General features: G+C 47.7%; 2 protein-coding genes across 4 annotated transcripts in view; both read left to right on the forward strand.

Annotated features, from left to right (window-relative positions):
• The window catches only part of LOC112969323 (mitogen-activated protein kinase kinase kinase 3-like), a 68560-nt gene extending 64690 nt beyond the window's left edge, over positions 1-3870 (forward strand). For both annotated transcript variants that reach the window (XM_026072514.1, XM_026072525.1), the window contains exon 17: positions 1116-3870. In XM_026072514.1, the coding sequence (XP_025928299.1) occupies positions 1116-1344 (229 nt within the window). In that variant the 3' untranslated portion in view covers positions 1345-3870. The remainder of the gene's footprint in view (positions 1-1115) is intronic.
• A 499-nt stretch (positions 3871-4369) lies between these two features.
• On the forward strand, positions 4370-17032 carry ACAA1 (acetyl-CoA acyltransferase 1). Of its 2 annotated transcripts, XM_026072430.1 has the most exons (12): positions 4370-4570; positions 5767-5860; positions 6148-6205; positions 7215-7294; positions 7881-7923; positions 10077-10175; positions 10627-10707; positions 12567-12757; positions 12897-13076; positions 13938-13993; positions 14819-14964; positions 15850-16072. In XM_026072430.1, the coding sequence occupies exons 1-12, from the start codon at positions 4385-4387 to the stop codon at positions 15923-15925; spliced, it is 1290 nt and encodes a 429-aa protein (XP_025928215.1). In that variant the 5' UTR covers positions 4370-4384; the 3' UTR covers positions 15926-16072. The 2 variants fall into 2 exon arrangements, with proteins under 2 accessions (XP_025928215.1, XP_025928208.1); XM_026072423.1 differs by lacking the exons at positions 13938-13993; positions 14819-14964 and adding an exon at positions 16555-17032 and having other exon boundaries at positions 15850-16016.
• Positions 17033-17567: the final 535 nt, after the last annotated feature.

Consider the following 17567-nt stretch of genomic DNA (forward strand, 5'->3'; position numbering starts at 1 on the left):
TTGGGGATTCGTTCAATCTGGCTCTGAGGCTCAGTGGGATCTTGGCAGGCTCTCGAAATCTGCCACTGGATATTTGCATGTGGCTCAGACGTGAAGACGTCCAAAATCAGTGGCTGTTTGTGAGTGTTTTGATCTGTGGGGGATGTCAGCTGGAGCCTAAAAGAGCTGGGAAAACTCTAGTAATCCTCTTAATAAATGGAAACAGTACTGTCTTCTCAAAGTGCTTTCCCTTGAGTGTCCAAGCCAGTAGAGTCGACAGAAACTGGTCCCCCTCTGTGTCCCATTGGGAGGGGGAAGCCTGAGGAGTCCTTGGCAGGCAGCCTGGCACCCCCTGCTCCAGCCTATGGGAGGGAAGCGTGGTTCACTTTTTTAGCAGCAACTGCAAAGGGAGGTTGCCGAGAGGGTCCCTGCTGAAACCAGGACTCCTCACCAAGCACAGGGAAACCCTTCAGGCTCTTCCCTGACTCTGATCTGATGTGCTGCTTCTCTGATGCACATGGGAGATGATGCTGGAAGTAGATCTGAAAGCAAGACGGTTTCATTCTGGCTCTGCTGCTTGGGGAACTATGTGATATTGCTCAAACTGTGGTGTATGAGCTGTTGTCTGGCCTTCCCTTGGAGGGAGGCTCTGACAAGTTCTCTTGTGTTCCCAGCCTCATGTTTTTGTGAAGCTTAGTATCTGTCAGACTTGTCCAAAATGGGTCCGTGAGCTCAGATGTTAAGGGGTTACCAGCTGGGATCAGGTAAGCCTCTACCCTTAGGAAACCAGGATAAAGCACATGCACAGAGTTTAAGAAAATGCCTGCCAGTTAATATAGGCAGAAAAGGAACCAGCTTTAGCAGTTTACTCTTGCCCGTGGGAGCAGAGAGCTCTGTGCAAAGGGCTTGTTTGAACCRTGAGCTTCAAGGGGGACCTGCATACCAGAGACGTGCACTGATCTTTCATGGGGGGCTGCTCCCCACAAGTTGGGAAAGTCCATTCCAGGCGGGAGCCTTCTTCAGACCCTAAAGTCAGTTATCCTTCAAAAGCAAAATGCACTGTGGTTCAGGTGTGCAGCAGCCACACCGGTCACTTACCTTTTGTCTCACCCGCTGTGTTCTTGGCATCGTTGCAGGAGCGTGGCCTGTACCGTGGTGGAGATGTTAACGGAAAAGCCGCCATGGGCAGAGTTCGAAGCCATGGCGGCTATTTTTAAAATCGCGACGCAGCCGACCAACCCCCAGCTGCCTGACGGCGTCTCGAACTCCTGCCGCAACTTTCTCAAGCAGATCTTTGTGGAGGAGAAGCGGAGACCCACGGCCGAAGACCTGCTGAGACATCCCTTTGTCAACTGTGGGCTTTAAACCCCTGGCAGCGGGGATGGGGATACGCCGGCGGGAGGGGGCGGCCACCAGACCCACGGCCCTTTGCACTCTGCAGATCAGACCTCAGCCCTGGGCTGTTCCTTGTGGTGGCCCCGCAGGTCCCATCTCGCCTCGTTGTCAGCTCGGTGGCTGCTGTGGTGTTTGATTTCGAAGCTGCGCTTGGGACCATCGGAGCCTGGAGATGGTGGCCACCACCGGCTGCCAGAGATTCAGAACGACGGAGTTCCCTGACACCCCATCTGTGCAGGTGCCAGCCTCAGACCAAGTAACCTTGCTGTCAACGCGTGCTGGGAGGTTCCCCATTTGCCATGTTACTTATCCCGTGGGAAAGTGAGGCAAATGGGATGTGTTGCCCCCTGCACCACAGCGACGCTGACAGCCTCCCCAGGACCAGAGAAGGAGAAAGTTGCTCAGTGGCGACCGCTGCCTTTCTCCAAGGAACGGACACAGGTGTCAGCCATGCTGGAGGAGATAATCCTCAGACCACAGACTTGGGGGGATGTTCCCCGTTGAGAAGGGGAAGGGAACCCTCCTCCTGGAGGTAGCAAGAAGTTGGCAGAGCAGCCAGCATCTCCAGGGGGGCTACACTTAATACTGTTCTGTGCCTTAAGCAGTTACAATCAAGGAGTGATGCTCGACTCGGCACAAAGTATGGAGTCGGGCGCAGTTATGCAGCAGCTGAGTTGACTTTGCCTCTGTGTGTGTGCGTGTGCGTGCGTGTGTGTGCAACAGTCTGAAAGAGGGGTTCTTCTCGAGATGCGGGAAGTCTCCGTAGGGTACGCCTGCTGATGGTTCCTGAGGACCTCTGGTGCGTGTGGTGGGTAAGGATGCTTAAATGATGTTGATGCCAGCACCATGCAGAGCTGAGCACAAGCTAATTCTTCATCCTCTCCCCATTGAAACCATGAGAGTTTTGGCAGGAGCTAGAGGGGGTCTTTATGAGGGCAACTCCGCGCTCGTAATCATTGCGCTGATAACCCGGGCCAGCTTCTGCTGTGCTGCTAACGTGGGGCTGGAGCTGTGCTGCCATGCTTTAGGGACAGGGCTGCGGGAGAAGTGTAGCTGGGCCAGGGCGATGCACCGGGATGGGCTGCGTAACCACGAAGCCTCCAAATGGGAGATCAGAGATGCCTAGATCAAGGGCAGCTCGAAGCATGCTTCTCCCTGCAATGTGCTTAAAGTTGCCCCGTTTTATACAGTGGGGAACCAGGAAAGGTCAAAGCACAGCTGGCCTGAAGCCCCTTTGACCAACGTGAACCTGCTGACAGACCTGGCAGCAAGCAGAGAGTCCCTGGAAGCCAGTTGCTTTGTTAGATGTTGCTCATTTGGGGCAAATTAATTGCACCATCCCACCTCCCGCTTCCTCACTGCCTTAGCCTTTTCCACGCGGCTCGGCAGAGGTTAAATAAGCACTTACCAGGGTGGCGCCAGCTTCAGGCCAGCAAACGCTGGTTTATTTTTTCATTGAAAATGAAAAGTGTTGCTTGGAATGAAGGGGAAGCTGAGAACATGGTTGGTTGTGTGATTTTGCACATCCTCGAATTCTTCCATGCGGAAGAGCTCGGGCCTTTGCACCGTCGGGGAAACGGCGGGAGCATTTCCTTGTCCAGACTGGTGTGGCCTGGAGAGTAAAGAAGAAGCAAAAACTCTGGATGCAGGTTAATTAGACTTATTTCGGTGGAAAAAAAAAAAAATAGTGGCGGGTGTTAGGGGGAAAGCTAATAGGGTGCTGGAAATGCGTAAAAATATTCCCTGTAAGTTTTTCTGCAAAGCTGGAGAGGCTGGTTATCATCGGGGCCTAATTTTGGGGGAGCCAAGGACAGCTCCAGCAGGGCGACACCAAGATTTTTGTGCCTGTGGACCAAAACAGGAGCAAATACAGAATATTATCCTATAAATAGGACCAAATCCATCAGTCTGTTCAATTCTATGGGGCGCATAGAGAAAACAGGGCGGGGGGGAGGTGAAGCACTTTGTGTTAGCTGTTGAGGGTTTTGTCAGAAGAGGGTAAAAAAAGGCGTTTTCACAAAAAGGAATGTTTTTAGGCTGCTTTTCTGCTTTCATTGAATCTCCTTGGGTTTTATATTCCCAGTGTGGGTTTCCCCTGCCAAAGAAGTGAGAACAAAATCGCTTCCCCCCAGCCCACGAGCCRTTCGGGGGCATCTCGGCGCGCGGAGGGAGAGCGGACGTGGCCCAAACCTGGCTTCCCCGGCTCCTCTCCCCGCGTCTGCGTGTGCGTGTGTGTGCGCGTGTGCGACTCGCTCCTCAGGTGCCTTTGCCTTTTTCTTTTTTTTTTTTTAAAAAAACAAAAAACCTTGCAGTGTTCTGATGTACAAAATGAAACTGGGCGAAGAGAGTGTAATATTATGCCATGTAAATTTTTTTTTTTTTAAGAAGAAGAAGAAGTTTTTCTACGTTGCGTTTACTCGGAAGTAGGGGAAAGGCGGGAGCGCGGCGTCGCGCAGCCTCCACGTCCGCGCGATTCCCCGCTCCGCGGCGCGCGACCAGGCCGGCGGCGCGGCCCGCTGCCTCGTGTGACCGCGCCGGCGGGAGCGGCGGCCCCCGTGGATCCCCGGGGCGGGGGAACGAAATTAAGCTAATGCTGAATGGGCTTGACAAGAAATAATGAATCTGGTTCTCGGACTTGCGAGCTGTGTGCGTGGCTTTGTCCCRGGGCGCGACCGCCGTCGGTTGGGTGGTGCGGGCCCATCTTGGACCGAATCTGGAACAAGGAGGGGTTTAGCCAGCGGGTTTTGGGCTGGATGTTCAGGGGGGCGGGCGCGGGGGGTTGCAGCGGGTCTCGGGGCTCGAACCGGGGTCTCGGGGCTCGAACCGGGGTCTCGGGGCTCGAACCCGGGGCCAAAGGCTGAACCCAGGGCTAAGGACTGAACCCGGGGCCGGGGCTCGAACCCGCGGCTCCGGTCTGACCCCTCCCATTACGGAGTGAAACTGTTCCGTGGTGGGGGGCGGGGCGCGGCGCTGGGAAATGGCGGCGGCGGGGGCGGAGCGGCGCGGCGCGATGCAGCGGATGCGGGTGCTGCTGGGGCACCTCGCCGGGGCCCCCCCGGCCTCGGGTCCCGGTCCCGGCGCGGGGCTGCGGGCTGCGCCCTGTGGGAGCCGCGCCGCGGCCGACAGCCCCGACGATGTGGTGGTGGTGCACGGGCGGAGGACCGCCATCGGCCGCGCCAAGCGCGGCGGCTTCAAGGTACGGCCTGGGGGGGAGCCCGCCCCTAGGGACCCCCCCCGGGTGCTGGGACCCCCTAACTGCCCCCCCCAGGGGTCTGGGCTCCCCCCGGAGTGCTGGGACCCCCAACTGCCCCCCCCAGGGCTCTGCCCCCTCCCAGGGTGCTGGGACCCCCTAACTGCGCCCCCCAGGGCTCTGCCCCCTCCCGTGTGCTCTGACTCCCTAACTGCCCCCCCCCCAGGGCTCTGCCCCCTCCCAGGGTGCTGGGACCCCCTAACTGCGCCCCCCAGGGCTCTGCCCCCTCCCGTGTGCTCTGACTCCCTAACTGCCCCCCCCCCAGGGCTCTGCCCCCCCCCAGGTGCTGAGTCCCCCCCCGGGGTACTGCCTCCCCCCTCCCCAGTTGCAGCACTGCCACCAGGATCCCCCAAAAGCCCCAGGTGCGCGTTGTCCCAGCTGCCCCCGCTGTTGCCTGCTGCGGGGAAGCAGAGCGACTCCCGGAGCGCCGGCTGCGCCCCGCACGCACCCRCCACCCTCTACCGGGTCACCAGGCCTTTCCTTGCCGAGCCGCGGGGTCGCGGCCGCGGGGCCGACGGCCGCCCGGCGCGGGAACACAGCGCAACGTTGGCCTCGAGCAGCCGGCATCGCTTTTCATCCTTCGAGCTATGCCCGTGCCCCTCCTCGTCGCACCGGCGGTGCTTTCCGTCCCCCGTTGCTAGGGRATGGGACCCCCATAACGTGACGTTACCGGGTCATTAACCGAAACCTGTTTCTAGGCCTGTGTTAGACACCGCTGGTCACAGAAACCCCCGAATCCGTCCAGCTGGAGCCCAGCAGTTGGTGGGATATAGTCACCGTCATTCAGGCTTGTTTCTCACGCAAAATGAACCTGGAGGCTCTGCCTTGCTGAAGTCTCGTCGTATAATTCAGTGTAGTTAATAAACTTATTTGGCTTTGAAAGGCCTCCAAAGCATCCTAAAAAAAMCAGCTAGGTAAGAAAGCAGCACATGTTACCGTGCTTGCAAAATACCCAGAGTAAAAACAGTACAGGATGGTTCTGATTTCGTAGGARAACAACAGCAGTCATAAGACTGTGAGCTGACACGTGGGGTAAGGCTGTCTAAGCTCCCGTGGGTGGTGCGCTGCCCCTCTGAAGCAGAGTGAAGGTGGCAGGCAGTTACTGGTGCTCATCAGGTAACACTAATCCCCTGTGCTTCTAGGACACTACACCCGACGAGCTGCTGTCTGCTGTTATGACAGCTGTCCTTCAAGATGTCAAGCTTCGTCCTGAGGACCTGGGAGATATCTGTGTTGGTGAGTGAACGATTTCTGTGCTGTCTTGAAACTCCTGGCTCTGGATAGCTCCCTGGGACAGGCCGTTCCTTGTCTCTGATAGGAGACTAAGCGGATGGTTGGGGTTTGGGAGGGGTTAATGCTGTAGCATTAGGCTTATGAAATTAGTACATCCTTTATGGCTCTTCTGTCAGGTGGTCGGTCTCTGATCCAGGTGTCAGATAATGCCACCCCATGWAAATGTCCACAGCAAATGAAATAGCTAGGGAAATGCAACTGATTGACTGCAATCGTATCTTTGCACTCAGGAAATGTGCTGCAGCCTGGAGCTGGTGCTTTGATTGCAAGAGTTGCACAATTTCTAAGGTAAACTCTCAACCAGATCGAGGCTCCTCCTTGTCTTCTCAAGCCTTGTCTACAGAGCAGCACTGGGTCAGAGGCTGCAATAAGGCACATGCACTCCTAGGAAGTTAAGGCTAATCGCCTTTTGCCTAGAAATTAGACTTGGATCGAGAATTCATAGATCTCCGAAGGGAGAAGCAGGGCACACAACGTTGTGAGGAGTTGCCTTCCCTTCCAAACAAACATTACTCCATGTGCTCGGTGGATTGCTCCCCTAATCTCTTCATCAGTGGAGCAGGGGGAGCAGCAAGGGCCAGCAACTGAGGTATGAACACTTCACTCGTTCCTGGCAGCCTTCCCAGGAAGGCAGAGTTGAGGTGAATTCATCTGTTAGTGCTGGCCCTCTGAGCAGGAGATCTTGTTTTTTGGGTYCCTAGCTGTACCCGCTGCTGTTCTGTACTGCAAGGCTACACGCTCRGTTTGCTCCACATGGGCCTGAAACTACGGGGTTGTCTCCATTCTTTCTGTTTGTTTCCCAGCGTGATGGTAGATGGGTTTGTTTCGAGCTGGGTCCAGCTTCCAAATGTTTCAGCCAGTTTGTATTGCTAAGCGACATTCCCCTCTGTTAAATCAGTTTACGACCACCATGTCGGAGGGGTGCAGACAGAGTCCTCCAGTAGGTATGAATGCTGCAGGACCTTTCAGCGTTTTTGGACCCAGTCGGAACTTTTACATAGCTCAGGATCTAGATGTGTAAGGGGGAGCTGCTTACAAAGAAGAATTGTGCTGAAGGCAGACTTGTGGGGAAACAGCAYGCTAATCTACTTGCAAATTAAGTTGGGAAGTTATGTGACCTTTACTTGCTCTTGGTGCAGGACCAAATAGGTCAAAAACGTATAACGGGATTGTTCTTCATCTTCGTCTAAATTTCAGGGTTAAAGTTTAATTAAGCGGCTTAACGTTCTCTTTAGATGTGCAGCTGCTTGTGCAGTTTTTGTTACTGAATCTTTGCCAATGCTGTCGTCTGTTCTAGTGGTATCCCGGAGACTGTACCTTGCTCGAGTGTTAACAGGCAGTGCTCCTCTGGGTTACAGGCTCTTATCAGTATAGCTGGTAAGTGGGTATTAAGGGTTATGGGCACTCAGATCAGATTCACTGCCCCCACCAGCGCTCATTTCTCCTGTTGGAGGTTTGGCCTCCAATCTCTTTGAGCAGTAAAAATAGTGGTAATTTCTTCTGTCGTTACAAATTTTCAGTGTGGTTTTGGTTGAACACTTTTATATCCTTGAAACCAGAAAGAACGTTTCTGTTGAGGGTCTCTGATTATTCCTTGTCAAAATGGTAGCTAAAATATCTTATATGCATTCATAACGGTCTCTTCTGCAATTTATCCAAAAAGAGAGACTGAGTTAACACCTAGAGAAATAACCTTGGTTTTCTGAGCGTGAGTTCTACTATCGTTCTACATTGGGCAGCTTCTAGTAGGGTCAGTCCTGTCCTGTCCAGTTGCACATTAGGACACGATTAGTCTTCAGCCAGATCAGTTCCTTGGCCTGGCTCATGTTCCAGCAGATGGGAGTGAAGAGCGAAGGCTCCTTTCAGCTGTAGCAGGTGCATCAGGTGTTCATGAAACTGCAGCTGGAATGAAAGCGCTTTTATTCCTAATGATAGTAAAAATGTTTATGCAATACTGTTACAGGTGGCATCCGAAATGGGTCATATGACATTGGCTTGGCCTGTGGGTAAGAATATCTTTTTATGGCACTTACTTAGGCTTCTTGAAAGTAGTACTTTGTTCTTCTGCCTCAGCTTTTGTATGAGGAATTAGAAATCCCTTCCAAGCAGATCTCTGTGCCCGCCCCCCTCCTCCCCCCCCGGAGATAGATACTGTCCTCATTTAACAAATGGCTGAATTAACTCTAAAATCAGGGACTGAGCTTAAGTGATGGCTGCAGATGTGATACGTGTATTTCCAGATGCTTCTGAGTACTTCTCAGAGAATCGGGTCATCCTAAAGGGTCTGAGGAGAGGGTACTTGAAAATCCTTTAACTCCCTGGAAGTTTTGGTCTCAGCGACATGTCTGCTGGGGTTGCAGTAATCAGCTGATCAATCTTGACTTCTGCTTAAGTATCTCTTACAAGCCTGCAAAACCCCTGTTTTTATTATTTATGTCCCTGCTGTAGGGTACCAGTTGTGTGCAGAGCTCTGACAGCCTGAAAGAGCCTGTAATTAGCGTTTTAATTAACCGCCTATTAACTGAAGTCTTAGAATACCAGGAGCTATCTTGGACAAAGAAATAAATGTCCTGTTCGCGCTAATAACTGTTTCACGGTCTTGCAGGAGATGTTCTTCTGCCCTGAATGGGAATGCTTCTGTCCTATGATCATAAAAAAGCATTTATTTTTTGGAGGATGATATAAATGTTAGGTTGGCTTTGGAGAAATACTACTGACCACATGCACGTTTGCTTCAGAAGAATGAGTTACAGAACGGTGTTCAGTAATCCTGAGGCTAAAATAGCAAGTTTCTTGTTTTCTTTGCCTCGGTGTCTTTTCTGGATTATTACCGCACACAGTCACCCTGTAGCCTTTAGAAAAATATTTATCTTTACAACATATCAACAACTGCGCGTACCTGGTTGAGCAAGATCTGATGCTGAGAACCCCTTTTCCCCTCTTAGACCGTTATGAAATAAATGGCTCAGCAAGACAGGCGTGTTTCTCTGATGTACGCTGCGCACTTGGTAGTCGYGGGGGACACTTCTGCTTGAATGCGTGATGCTTTTCAGTCTTCCCTTTGCTTCCTTGGTGCAAGAAGTTGCTTGGCAGTATCCACCAAAATGATATGCTTAAAGGTTATACAATTACAGTAGTTCCTTTAAGACATAAAATCCATCATTACAAATAGCTTTTGTGAGTTCTTCTTATCCCAAGTCATGCTCGCCACCTGAGCGGACTCGCTTGTACTCTGTACGTGGAGACGTTGCATGACTTCCAACGCAAAATGCATCAGATGTGATTTGGTCTAATTTAAGGCTCAATTCTGTAACTTCCACCTGGGAGTAGATGCAGTTGAAGTCAAGCAATGCAGTGGCCTATGTTAGAGTCAGTGAGCACTGTCAGCTATTTAAGCTGCTTGGGGAAAAAGCCTTATTGCCCGCTTGCCTTGCATTTCCCAGGAATATTTTCTTTGTTCATTACTCCTTCTGTATGAATGTACACGTTCATGGTGCAGAGTGTAAGTAAATTCCTCTTCCGTCTTGGACTTTTTGGTCTAGTCTGACTTTACCAGAACTTACACAAAGCCATCACTTCACACTAGTTTGTGTAGTGAATTTTTTATCTCGAATGTGTTAACTCATTTGTAGGCCAAAGACTGCAGCCTCTAGGATCTCAAATTCTTTGTGTTGCAAAATACAAATTACATAACTCACTAAGCTTCTTTTTTTGGTTTGTCTAATGCTTACGTTAATATACTGCCAACCAGTTTTTAAGCTGTAGCTGCTGTCTTTATAGTGTTGATGATTTCACTGGAAACTCCAGCCCAAGAACCTTAGGTTTCTCATTACGTTTGGAGACGAGAGTGCCAGAATAGTTAGTGATTCCTTCCTAGGCTGTGAAAGCGCAAGGGATTGACTGTTGACATTGGTATCCTGTTCTAGAAAAGCAAGAAACAATTTAATCTAGCAATCTGTTTTCATTTCTTGTTAATATTTATATTGGTGATTGAGGAGCTTGTGCCTGAGCCAGATTTTAATTACTATCTGTGTTTCTGTAGAGCAATAGAAAAGAATGTTGTCAAGATACTGAATTTTGATCTGTCTGAATTGAGTAATTATTGCAAATGTAGTATGAAAGCAGTGGTAGCAAACTCAAATATTTCCTCTGTGTCTAGCGTGGAAACCATGTCCCTCAGAAGTGCAGGCAACCCTGGTGATATCGGTTCTAGTATGATGGAAAACAGCAAAGCTCGAGATTGCCTTATTCCTATGGGGTAAGTGTTTCCTCTTCCCAAAGTTGCAGGATGTTTCTAGATTGTCTGTCTCTTCGGGGATTGTTCTGTTCCAAATGGATCAGCCTCTGAATACAGTGAGCATTGATCTGTACATGTCAGCATCCTCCTCGGTTGTAGTAAAAGATTCATTGCGTGAAGTGAAACACCCTTGATTTGACTGCGCTTCGCAAAGATGGGGGCCATCCGCTTTGCTCATGAATTGACCCAGAGGGGAGTCTTCAGTGTGATGGGAGAGCGGATTTGAACCATGGGTTGGATGTGGATTTGAACCAGGGTCTGCTTCTGCCAAGCAGTTCTGGATTGAGAAAACAGCAGTTGATTTTTGGGGATGAAGTTGCTGCTTGTATGTCTTGCTTGTTTTGTCTTAGTAGAAGCTGAATGCAATTCCACTGCATGTTTCACTGGATTAATTCTGTGATGTTTTCCCCAGAATAACCTCAGAAAATGTGGCAGAGAAGTTTGGAGTTTCCCGAAAGAAGCAAGATGCCTTTGCCTTGGCTTCCCAACAAAAGTAAATACTTTTTTTTTTTTTTTTCATCTTTTGGTTAAGGAATAAATACGGAGAGAAAAAACATTGCTATTCCCATTAGTGGTTAAGTGCAGCCTTTATTGCCTTTCAAAACAGAGTAGTGAGGAAGGAAGCTTGGGATGGTCAGAGCAAAGACAAGTACGGATCCTGGATGGTGTGATAGGAAATCTGAATCCTGGTCTCTACTGAGAGGCATATGACTAATCCTTGCGCGCATACGACTGGAAGTGCCAGCCTTAAGCACTGAGTACACCTGTGTTTTTCAGCATCCAAAGGATACGACCTTCATGAACTTTCTGAAACCAATGTACAGCTGAATATTATTTTTAACTGAATTTGGGTGTTGCACCAGAGGGAACCTTTCCTAAAAGGGAATATTTGAAAGCGGCCATTTCTAAGGAACTGCTGAGTTTATGAGAAGAGTTGCTTGTCTTTGCAGGTGTTTAGCTTCAAGTGARTCCAATTCTACCTCTAATAACATTCCTCTTAGGTAAAATTACTGCCAAAGTAAACTGTCCTTTGGATCCATGGGAATACATTAGCAAGTCCATTACCAGGGGATGCGTTAAAGTTGCTGGCATCAAAGAGTTAAATTAACTTTCAGGCATCTGTTTAAGCATTGTCGCGGTCCAATTATTTATCTAATACAGGAAGCCACTGCACAGGCCAGTTAACCTTTAAATCCTGGCCCTGCTTCTAGGGAACTTGGCATGCCAGCCTTTCTCACTGACGCTGAGCTGATAACGCCAAAGGGTATGTGAATGCGGTCCTCGCCTCTCACATGAGGAAAGGGGTGATTTTCTGGCCTCAGTCTCAGGATGTCTGTGGTGTTGCTGATCTATCCTTCAGCCTTTCACTCTTACTTTCACTTACCTGGTAGTATTATTTTCATTTTATGAATTAAAGTGTAAGGAGATGAGGGGGTGAAGCAAACTGTAAGTCCCAATTTTTGTTCTCTGTAAAGGGTGCTGYGCTGCGCTGCTGGGAGATGTCTTCTACATCAGCTCTACAGCGGCGGGTTTTAAATAYCTTGTTGGTATAAAAGATCAGTCTTTTTCCCTGTAAGAATCAAATCTGTGCCCTGAATTGGTTCTAATTTAGCTAATTGCATTCTCCCTCGTGTCAGTTGTTCCTTACTGCAGTGCTTCTGTCACTGTGACCAGACCCTCTCCTCACTGCTCCTTCATTGCTGAATGAAGGGACTCCCTGCTATGTGGTCACATAAACTATGCGACATAAGTTGGAATTGTTTTAGGTTGAAAGGTGACGTTTAGATGCCAGATTATACCTACAGTCCAGAGTCTAAAGTTCAACTTGTCTTTATTAGGACAAAGCCAGGAGGCGGTGAAACTTTAGCCATTCTTTAACTTGTTGCAAATGATCTGTATTATGTGGAGGCCTAGCGGACTCRCCCTGTTTTAAACTCTCAGAAATAAGAATTGACTTCTGAATGTCAGGATTTACATATTTTCTTCCTGTTGTGATGTGCCTGTACTGCTAGACAAGTACAACTTCGTGGCTGTGTGCAGATGGTGGTCAGCAGAATCACAAAGGTGTTAGAGGAAACAACTGAGATCCTGCTCAGAAGTGTTTAGTCCTGTCACCTGGGCTTGGGGAAATTCCCCTTTATGTTAATGATATATTTCCTATGACATGCAGATAAGAAGTTTGTCTTCCCATGAATGGAAATAAGTATTCACATTATCTTCCCATATACTTCTCAGCAGGGATGTGTCTGTAAACCAAATCACACCTTAATTTGTATTTTCACTAGCTGGTTTGGTGCACCTCTTGCATTTCACCTTCAGACTACTTTAAACTTTCGTACTCTTCTTCAACAGAGCAGCAAAAGCTCAGCAGATGGGGCTCTTTAAAGCTGAGATCGTTCCAGTGAAGACCACTGTTGTAGATGACCAGGGCAACAAAAAAACCATCACCGTGCACCAAGATGAAGGGATCAGGCCCTCTACTACCCTGGAAGGCTTGGCAAAGCTGAAGCCTGCTTTCAAAGAGAATGGTAGCACTACAGCAGGTCAGCTCTATTAATAAGTTCATATATAAATAAATAATCAATAAATTCAAATAATAAATTCAGGTTGTTGCTGCCTCTTACCTGCCTTGTACTAAAACGTGCTGAGCCAAAAGAGATGCTAACAGATCTCTTCCAACAGGTAATGCCAGCCAGGTCAGTGATGGAGCAGCTGCTGTTCTCCTGGCAAAACGCTCGAAAGCCAAACAGTTAGGGCTCCCCGTCCTGGGGGTGCTCAAATCCTTTGCTGTGGTAGGAGTCCCCCCTGACGTTATGGGCATCGGACCAGCCTACGCCATCCCTGTCGCTGTGGAGAAGGCGGGTAAGGAACCAGCCGCTGTTCCTACACTGTTCAACACGTGGCGAATCAGACTCTGTGGAATGAGATTTGAGGTTATATGATTTTAGCATGTGCAGCCGTCTGCAATAGGAACAGTGAGCTTGAATTCAAAACCTTGAAAGAGATCCTGCCTGGGATTATTGTAATACCATTTACTTGTACTGATGTATAAATTGTCGTTCACTCACCTTTTAGAAGCCCAGGATTAAATCCCTGTACAGTCCCAACAAATGGTTAACGTGTGGCAAGTGATTTCAGAGCTCATTTGATGCTGTTTTCCTTAATATGACCAGGGTGTTCTGTGACTTCATACCAACAAATCGGTCTTGCTAGTAATATGAATCCTTACAGCTTAGAACACTTTGGGTTCCTTTTCCTGCTTATGCAGCCAAAAGTTACAATTTGGGGGTCTGACCAGTGGATTAGGCTTTCCTCAGAGTTCTTACTACCCTCACAGGGTTAAATAGCTTTTATAGCTCATGATTGCTGTTGTGTCTGCCCGTTGTCACTGTGGTCACGTGCTCAGCTACAGTTTTATCTTTCAGTCTTGAAATACCCTTTCGATCTTGAATCCCTCTGCAGAGAAACCACCTTYAATCTAGGGAAATTTGGCAAGCTCAGTGACATGATACCAAGGAATGTGGTGTTTTGCAGTCTTTAGACATTGTTATACATACACATGCGTATAAACATACACGCCCCGCAGAGAGCTGAGGTCACCCTCTTGTCACTGGTGGAGTAGAATCAGAATTCATAAAGGGAAGCTTGAAGTGAATTGCTCTCTTTGATGCAGTCATAAGGCAAAAATATCTCCTTTTAAATCCTGACTTTTCTGAACCATAGGTTTGACTCTGAATGATATTGATATATATGAAATTAATGAAGCTTTTGCTAGCCAGGTGAGTGATCATCTTGTTTAACTTGTTATATTGCTTGGTAACCAAGGATGTTACAGCTTGGTCTCAACTTCAGTTTTAAATTAAGATTTGAACTTGTTCCACACATTACATGTCCAATGAATCGTTAATAACATGCACAGACTATTTTCCATTTTTCTTCAAATGAAAACAAGCAGGACGTTGCTTATATAGCTTAATATAAAAAAAGAAAAAAATTGGACAGATCTGTCCACTGAATGAGAATCTTTGCTATCGTGTCCTCGTACCAGCTTGCAAAATTTGCTGTTTCATAAGAGATGTAATCTGTTGTAGGGTGGTTTCAGTAGGAGTGTGTTGCACTCTCACCAATTTGGCGGTGATTAATAAAAGGTGGAAACTTCACTGTCTTCTACAAATACGATATACCTGTCAGAAAGTACGTGGGTTCGATTTGGGTTGATGTTTATCAGTCTAGCTCTTTTTATATGCTTTGGATATGTAATGTAGTTCAGTGTCTTCCACTGGGAAACATGGTTTACCTAAACAGCACCTTTTCTGATTGATATACTAATTATTTAATATTTAAACAACTTAAATGTTTTCATAGCAGCTGATCTTACAATCTGGATTCTGTGCAATAGAAAACATAATTTGAGCTCAAATTCATCTTGAGTACAAGTCTTTTGAAGCCCCTGGACCTGCGTAGCGTTGTCTGCCCAGCTGTTTGCCGTCYCTCCGCATAGACGGAGGAGACCGCTAAGTGTTCTCTGCAGTCCTGTTGCAGCAAGGCTGAGAACTAACAGGGGCAAGAGTATCTCCGTGAAATGATTCCCTGTGTCTTTCTAGGCCGTATACTGTGTTGAAAAGCTGGGCATTCCCATGGAGAAAGTCAACCCCCTGGGAGGAGCCATAGCACTGGGGCACCCACTGGGCTGTACCGGCGCTCGTCAAGTTGTCACTTTGCTCAATGAATTGAAGCGCAGAGGGCAAAGGTGAGCCCTGAAGAATAGCGTTAGCCTAAGCACTTTAAATGTATCTGAGTAATTTAGGCTCAGAAGTAACCATCAGTTTGGGTTATGCTTTTGGCATATTATGCTCTAGGCGTTTTTATCCCTTTGATAACCTTAAACATGAATTCCCATTAGTTTTCTTTACACAGGGCTATATATTGTCTTGCCGTAGTGTGGAGTCCCAGCAGCGCTGGGAGAGCAGCAAGTCTGCAGTCAGAACGGAGGGCTGGTGTCTCCGTGACGGTTYGGTCCCGGCCAAGTGGCCAGGAGTCGCTCTCTTCCTGGTGCATGGAAGAAGCCCTGTAGCTACTGCTGGCTGGTGCCGTCACTCTCTTTGGGGGTCGCACGTACAGTCTCACTGGGCTTCACTTTAGGGTGAGCTGCACCCTGGCCTACAGAGGACAACAGTGGTGGCAGTCTGTTAACTGCCAAGCACATCAGGCATGACCCACTGAAGTTATCTTTAATTGAGGTGGAAGAATGGGCTCTGAAAACAGGCTTTTGTACAAATTCATCTTGAGTAGTGCCTAGCACAGCCACTTAAAGGACAGTAGCAGGAGGCAGGAAGGGGAGAGTTTTCTCATTATAACCCGTCTGAAGCAAAGCTGTTCTATCTAGACCTCACTAATAGTAAGTTTGAGGCAGGTGGTTGAGGAGGTTGCTTCTGGCACACTGCTCCCATCGAGAAAGCAGGCAGATTAATATGTGTCTATGTGTTTTGCTGGGACTGCTCTGGGGATAAAATCCTCTTGGTGACYCTGGAGAGTTGTGGGTAGCTCAACTGTATTGTACATTCCCCGCCCCCCCCATGGATAATCTAAGCCTTAATCTGTCTTTTTCTTAAGCCCGTGCATTCTTCTGTTTCAGAGCATACGGCGTTGTATCAATGTGCATTGGAACCGGCATGGGAGCTGCAGCGGTATTTGAATACCCAGGGAACTAAACTCCAGTGTACTGAAGACAACGCAGCACCTAATTCTCTGCCTTCTCTAGTAATAGCAAATGATTTGCACTGTGAAATCAAGTGGATTCAGGTATTCATTGCTAGACCTACACACTTTATCCACAAATTAAGTAGAATAAATTATACATATTTTGCTCTGGCATTTGCTTCAGAGTTGAAATGCATCCTAACATGAGAAATGTGTTCAGCTGAACTTCAAATACAGGCCCAGGTGTGATGCTTGTGAATGAATATTTCTAATCTACTTGATCCCTTTATTCTGTGAATATTATCAGAGAGTAGTAGTTCATCAGAGAGTCTTCTTGTTTGACAAATTTTCTACAACTGTCACTTAAAATGAAAATGTCAGTGCATATGAAACGGCTTTTCCAGGATTTTCTTAAAGATCTTTGCAAGAATCAGTCTTGTAAGAGATCTAGGAAGGCTTATTTTTTTGTAAGCAGTGCAAAGATGTGTAACATTTCCTTTATAACTACATCTGTTCTATTCAAGTTGTAAGTTGGCTATGTCTTAAATTGTCCATATGCTGAAGGGTGGGTTTTTGCATTCTAACCTTTTTTTTTTTTCTTTTCTTTTTTTTTTTAACCGAACTGGTGTGAAATCTCCAGTGGGGCAAAATGGAAAGACAAGCAAGTAGTACACTCATGAGCCAGGCTTCTCTTGCCAAACAAACCATTGGGGTGCCTGAACAGAAAAGGCTTGATAAATTGCTRGAAGCTGGGAATTTCAAAATGGTCATTCCATATTTTACAACATTTTTGCAATAGCTTGTGTGATTCTAACTTAGTTAGAAGACAGAGTTATGTTTAATGATATTTAATTACCTAACATGGAACAGATTTCAGTGTATCACTCTTGCTGCAAGCACTACATGACCATCAGCGACATGCTCAGTGCTTCAGTGCCGGTACAAATGTATGCCTTTTATACTGTAAAATTCTCCCATATGTGTTCCCTCTCTTCTGAGCAGAAAGATCATTAAAATTCAGAACTAACTGCTTAAAAAAGAAATGTACTCATTGTCTCTGATATGTTAGAAAAGTTTAGATTTGTAACACAGACTGAAGTACTTTGTCCTGGCTTTTGTTTTTGCACTTAATAATACAATTGGGTTCTTGCAATATATTGTATTTTTTTTCATCATGATTGTTAGTTGAAGGTTATGATTAAGTAGAGCTATTTTATATTCTCACATTCCTGTTCTGTAGCCAGTCTTGCTCAGCAATCACGCATGCTGTGTTTTAGCGCAAAAGGACGGACTTATCTAGAGTGGGCAGAGAGGCACTTTACATCTTCAAGGGTCTATTTTGCACACTGAAGTTCCTATTGACAAAATGAATTCTCAATTTCCCATGGGTTAGGGCCCTAGAAGGAAGGGGGGTCCAAGAGAGCTGGTTAATATTCAAGCATCACCTCCTCCAGGCTCAAGAGTGGTGCATCCCTATGAGTAGGAAGTCAAGCAAAGTGGGCAGGAGACCTGCATGGAYGAGCAAGGAGCTCCTGGCAAAACTCAAGCAGAAGAAGGAAGTCTACAGGATGTGGAAAGGGGGACAGGCCACTTGGGAGGAATAGAGGAACGTTGTCAGAGGATGCAGGGATGCAACGAGGAAGGCTAAGGCCC

This window comes from Apteryx rowi, unplaced genomic scaffold, assembly GCF_003343035.1.
Source record: "Apteryx rowi isolate R43461 unplaced genomic scaffold, aptRow1 scaffold_109, whole genome shotgun sequence".
Lineage (NCBI taxonomy): Eukaryota > Metazoa > Chordata > Aves > Apterygiformes > Apterygidae > Apteryx > Apteryx rowi.